This window comes from Centruroides sculpturatus, unplaced genomic scaffold (genome assembly GCF_000671375.1).
Source record: "Centruroides sculpturatus isolate CEXI.00-Female unplaced genomic scaffold, Cexi_2.0 scaffold92, whole genome shotgun sequence".
Classification (NCBI taxonomy): Eukaryota; Metazoa; Arthropoda; class Arachnida; order Scorpiones; family Buthidae; genus Centruroides; species Centruroides sculpturatus.
Window position 1 is genome coordinate 1100843 of NW_019384394.1, and position 6058 is coordinate 1106900.

At 29.9% G+C, this 6058-nt stretch overlaps 1 protein-coding gene across 2 annotated transcripts in view; it reads right to left on the reverse strand.

Moving 5' to 3' along the window:
- Positions 1 to 5719, reverse strand: part of LOC111618337 (RIMS-binding protein 2-like) — a 47490-nt gene extending 41771 nt beyond the window's left edge. For both annotated transcript variants that reach the window (XM_023359839.1, XM_023359840.1), the window contains exons 1-2: positions 5587 to 5719; positions 642 to 776 (exon numbers count right to left, since the gene is read on the reverse strand). In XM_023359839.1, coding sequence (XP_023215607.1) covers positions 642 to 707 — 66 coding nt within the window. In that variant the 5' untranslated portion in view covers positions 708 to 776; positions 5587 to 5719. The remainder of the gene's footprint in view (positions 1 to 641; positions 777 to 5586) is intronic.
- Positions 5720 to 6058: the final 339 nt, after the last annotated feature.

Below are 6058 nucleotides of genomic sequence, written 5' to 3' on the forward strand. Positions count from 1 at the left end.
AGTTATCCAAAGCAAAAGCAATTTCTCGACATGATCTAATGTCTTCGATCTCTGTTTAGAAATTGATTTAACCCCTTTCGCAACGTTAGCAAATTTAATAATGTCTTTATTTTTCACGATTGTCGATATCGTCGTTCTCGGAATACGGAATGCAACAGTTAAATCTCGTTAAATCTCGAACACGCGTGCCACCTTCATATTTCTCAACAATCTCTTTTTTCAGTTCCGTTGTGATTCTAGTCATTTTTTTATTTTTCTGTTGCCCTTTTGCAATTCATGATTAATAAAAATAATAAAATGTTACTTACAAATTAAAATCAGAAGAAATTTAACAAAGTTATAAACCGTAGCACCGCGAACGTCTAGTCTAGTGTAGTACACCGATAGTGCTACTTGTTCATAGATGGTGCGTATAATTGAATTAAGTCGTATACCGAGCAAAATTTGTTTCGTCCAAACAGGACGTATTCCGAATTGGACGTATTCTAAAGCAGACGTATACCGAGGTTCCACTGTATATATGTATATGTATATATATATATATATATATAGATTTTAAAGTATAAACTAACAAATTACATGTTAAATCCTTCTCACTGAAACTGAAAAGGTAGTGACTACATTATAATATTAGTTGTTACCTCTGCTGAATGACATCGTTGAGTCTGCCATGCATGTTTAATTTGTGCACGCTGCAAGGTTGCCATTTCCAGCACCAGTTCTTCATGCTGAACATTTTGAAGTTCACACTTTTTATGTAATTCTCTAACTTTTGACTGTAAAAAGTTTTAAATAATTTAAAATATAAATAATCTTAATTAAAAATCTAATATTAAATATATGAATCAAAATATTTTACAAAATCTTTATATATTATTTTCTTACATTTTCCTTCATATATACTTTAAAAATTTACTTTTGATTTTAACTTTTTGGAAAAACCCTACTTTCATTATCAGAAAAAACAGAGATTTGAAATACCTATAGTTTAACTGTATTTTATACAGAATACTAAAACAAAAGCTTTGCATCTTTCTAGCATTTTTTGCTTCTTTTACAGAAAAAATTATTGGCATTTCTTTACAAGTTAAATGTTTTTTCAGAAAAGTTTCCATATGAATAAAAATATAATACTGAAATGCTTTTGTATAATGGAAATGTATGAAAATCTTAAAGACATATTATGACTAATTACAAATAAAAAGTAATATTTCTATATATAANTGTTCAAGTCAAGAGCAGAAAAGCAACTTTATGATTTGGCATCGCAGACAACTTCCTGTAGTGCCCACCTCTAGCACTGCTTGAACATGAGTCTGTGATTTTAACTTTTTCTTTGGGATTAAAAAGACAGTTTTTTAAAAAATATGAATGAATCAAATGAGTAACGTCACACTATCGGAACCTGTAACCGGTGCTCTATGCATATACGTTAAATATCGCTTGACAAACGTTTTCGAGCGTTCTGTTCGCTCTTCTTCAGGTCAACTGAAAGAATTCCCCGCTTGAAAACGTTTGTCAAGCGATATTTAACGTATACGCATAGAGCACCAGTCACAGGTTCCGATAGTGTGACATTATTTTCATCCCGGTGCTGAGAATAGAATAGTTCCTGAATCAAATGAGCTATAAAATGACCAATTGCACATAACAACTAAAATCAATCTATAGATGGCATCCAGCATCTGCCAGAGATTTGATGGAAGAATTGGCTGATGATCATATTGAAGGTTTGTAGGAAATTTTGCATTGGTAATATAGGTCATTTTAATATGGTACACATTTCCATTATTTTTCAATCTTTTTATGTGATATTTAAATAATGTTGTGTCCTTTATTTCAATTTGTATATTTTTTTAACAACACTGAAGAGGGGTTGGAAACTTAAACCAACCCAAAATGCACTTATAGTTCAAACTTTTTCAAAGTAAAACCATAATTTCCTGACCAAAAAGCTGTGAGACTGTCTACCAATAAAAATTCTTTGGATTAAAAGGACGTTATACATAGAAATTGAATAAACAGCAACCAAACTATATTAAAAAGTAATATATTTATTCAAATCATCTATGTACTTTTTCCAAAAAATCATGGAAAAAAATTAGTGTGCGCTGTTTATTTGAAAAAAATTTAGTTATGCTACCTTCAACAAAACACGCAGTAACTGAAAATCCTGGGCACTTTTAGTTATTAAGCATTTTGCTTATTTTGTAGTGGCAAATTTTGTATATTAACTGAATGACTTAATTTTGTGGATAAAAATGAGTTTTATAAAAAAAAATTGTAAATGCTAATAATGAGTAAAATCTTCATTAAGTCCAATCCCACTCAAAATACAACAAATGACCCCCTTTATCTTCCCTTGTATTTTCTAAAATATAAATACATATTGTATGCTTATTTTCATATTTTAACATACTTTGAAATACTTAAAATTAATATTTTATTATAACTGCATTATGTATTTTATTACAAATTTCTATACATGTGAAAAACAGTGATAAGATTGCTATTGTATATTCGAATATAAATTTGAATATGCATATTCCCAATGGAAGTGCTATACTGTCAAATGCGGAACAGCTTTCATGGGGAAAATATTTGAATCATATAAAGCAGCCAGATTACAGGCATTTGCTTTACAGAGAACCAACCTCTCGTGCTTTAGCTCGTGGATGCTACACATCAAAATATCATACTATATAAAGCTAAAAAACTGGATTCTTTCTTGCTTTCTGTCACTGTATGCCAAAAATGGCCACTAGGGGTGCCCCTAGCTATTATTTAAATTAATTTAAATTAACAATATAAATTATTTTATATTTTAGTATGCTCTGATGCCTGCATTGGGCCTTTTGACTGGTCATATATAACTTCCAATGATTCTATTCATTAGCCGCTCATAGGGAGCGATTTGACTAAGTGGATTGTTTTAAGATTTAAAAAATAAAGAATATTCAATGTTATTTTTATGTACGTTTCTTTACAAAGCTGTATTTAATTATAACTATATTGATAGATTTTCAGGCATAAAATCTTTAGAATTTTTATCACTTTTAGATGTTAATAATTTTAAATATTATGGAAAACAATTTTCCTGAGTGAGTTTTAATTCTTTAAATTAAGTAAATTTTATGGAGAATTTTTTGATTTATGTAAATTACATAGTAAATTGCAATATTTATATTCATGTCCAGACCATATTGGCAAGTCACTCTTAGACATAAAACATTATAATTAATGGCAATCTGAACAAAGATGTACTAAAAGAATTATATGATTTAATATCATTAACTTTTACAGTACCATCTATGAGCGCTTCTGTTGAGCACAGTTTTTCAACCATGAAGCCAATTCATACATTTGCAAGGAACACTCAGTTAGAGGAAAGATTGTCATCACTAGCATTGCTTTCAATAGAAAAAGAGCTTATAAATACTTTGATGGAATCAACAACAAGTGATTTTTATGATAAAGTAATTAACGACTTTGCAGAAAAAAATTGCTGAACAGAGTTAGTTTATGTTTCATGTCAATACATCTATTTTAGAATTTAAATAAGTAAACTGTTTATTTTTGTCATTTCCAGTATTTGTTTAAAATTTTTATAGAAACAGAACTTCCCGATGATCAAATGTCACTGCACATTAATGAGTTACAGCTTGTGAAGTCACTACTGGCAGTGGACAGACTACAGATTATGATAGTTGGAAGTAAGGATGAAACAGGTTTGTTAGCAAGTTGGCATTATTGACCTATAGATGTTTGCATATCTCATTGAGATGCAAAAATGGTATTGATACACAATTACCCAGCTTCATCTCTACTGACAAAATTTAAGCATGAACATATGAGCCTGAACTGAAACAGTAATCCACCATCAAGGATCACCCTTTACCAAGAAACTTCACAAAGAGCCCAATCAGGTCAAACTCTTGTTGATTATTGTTTACAATATACAATGTGTCATCCTCAGTCATGCTATGCAGAAAGTCAAATCATCAATATACTGTACTACTGCAGTTTTTTGAGCATCATATTTGTCTACCATAGGAAGAAGTATTTCCAACTGATTAGCAGCATTTTTCCACATCTGTTGCACAACAACGTATGCTTTTATGTATCACATAAAGTATCCACCATGTAAAAATATGGCAATGGAAAACATCCTCATTAGCATGGATTCATGTTGGCTCTGGCAAATGAACTTAAGAAAAACATTTAAAAACACTGTGACTGAAGAGAACAATTGCTAGGCATACAATGAAGGCATTGGAGGATGGCTAGACAATCAGAAAGAGCTAAACACTTAGATTTTCCTGATATGGTTTATTATTAAATTTTTCCTGAGAAATTTCTATATAAGCTATACTATCTTGAAGAAAGAAGTTCATTATCTTGTTCAAGTCAAGAGCAGAAAAGCAACTTTATGATTTGGCATCGCAGACAACTTCCTGTAGTGCCCACCTCTAGCACTGCTTGAACATGAGTCTGTGATTTTAACTTTTTCTTTGGGATTAAAAAGACAGTTTTTTAAAAAATATGAATGAATCAAATGAGTAACGTCACACTATCGGAACCTGTAACCGGTGCTCTATGCATATACGTTAAATATCGCTTGACAAACGTTTTCGAGCGTTCTGTTCGCTCTTCTTCAGGTCAACTGAAAGAATTCCCCGCTTGAAAACGTTTGTCAAGCGATATTTAACGTATACGCATAGAGCACCAGTCACAGGTTCCGATAGTGTGACATTATTTTCATCCCGGTGCTGAGAATAGAATAGTTCCTGAATCAAATGAGCTATAAAATGACCAATTGCACATAACAACTAAAATCAATCTATAGATGGCATCCAGCATCTGCCAGAGATTTGATGGAAGAATTGGCTGATGATCATATTGAAGGTTTGTAGGAAATTTTGCATTGGTAATATAGGTCATTTTAATATGGTACACATTTCCATTATTTTTCATTCAATCCTATCAAGTATGTTATATATATATATATTTACATGACAATATATAATATAATAATATACTAGTAATTCATTCCTAGTATATTATTATATTAGTATATTGCTAATATAATACATATAAAACTTTATAAAATAAGTAAAAACCTTGTACTCTGGTAACTATGCTTTTCCAGTTAACTTTTATAAAAGGCTTTCATTTAAATGTTATGGTAATTAATTTTACATTAAATTTTTGAAAATCTAACATTCAATCTATAAGTGAAATAAAAGTTATTTGTTCATAATGATAAAGATATTTTTATTACAAATTTTATTAAAACTCAATAAAACTAATACAGGCTTCCTCTGACTTTTTCAAGTAACATTTAACTATTAAGGAGATAAATCTATTTTTATAGAAGAAATTGAACAGGCTTAAAATTCAAGAAAATTTTCTGTTCTTATGTAAAGCAATGTGTTTTCTTTTAAGATTAGTCACTATTAAATAATGTATATAAAAGATAAGTTACAAATATCACTTTTGTCATGTTAGAATAAAACATTTAAAGTAAACCATATTGCTAAAATATTCTCTAATTATTTAAAAATACACATATTATTATTCACTTACCTCTAAAGATTTTACAGTTTCAAGAGCTTGTTGCTTCTCTGATTCTGTACTTGATAACTTTACATTATCTTGTTGCTGTTTAAGTTCATTCAAGGCATCTGTATGTTGTTTTTCCAATTCCTTCCTCTTCTCAGCAGCTTCATGTAAATGCTTAAAAAATCAAAACTTAATTTTTATCATCAATATAAAATTTTAATTTTCATTAAAATTACTAAGTTATTTTTACATATTGAAATAAATTTATATATTTTAATCAAATATATGTTTATATGTAATGAAATTAATAATTTTTTAAACAAAAGTTGGGTAAAAGTGGGTTACAAGTTGGGTAAAAGTGCAACAGAGACGTATGTCCTCATCAAGCAAGTTTATGGGAATGATGCCCTATCCCACTCTCATGTTTTCAAGTGCGCATTTCAGGAATGGTCGGAAAGACCTTGAGGACGATGCTCACCCTGGATGACCTCAATCA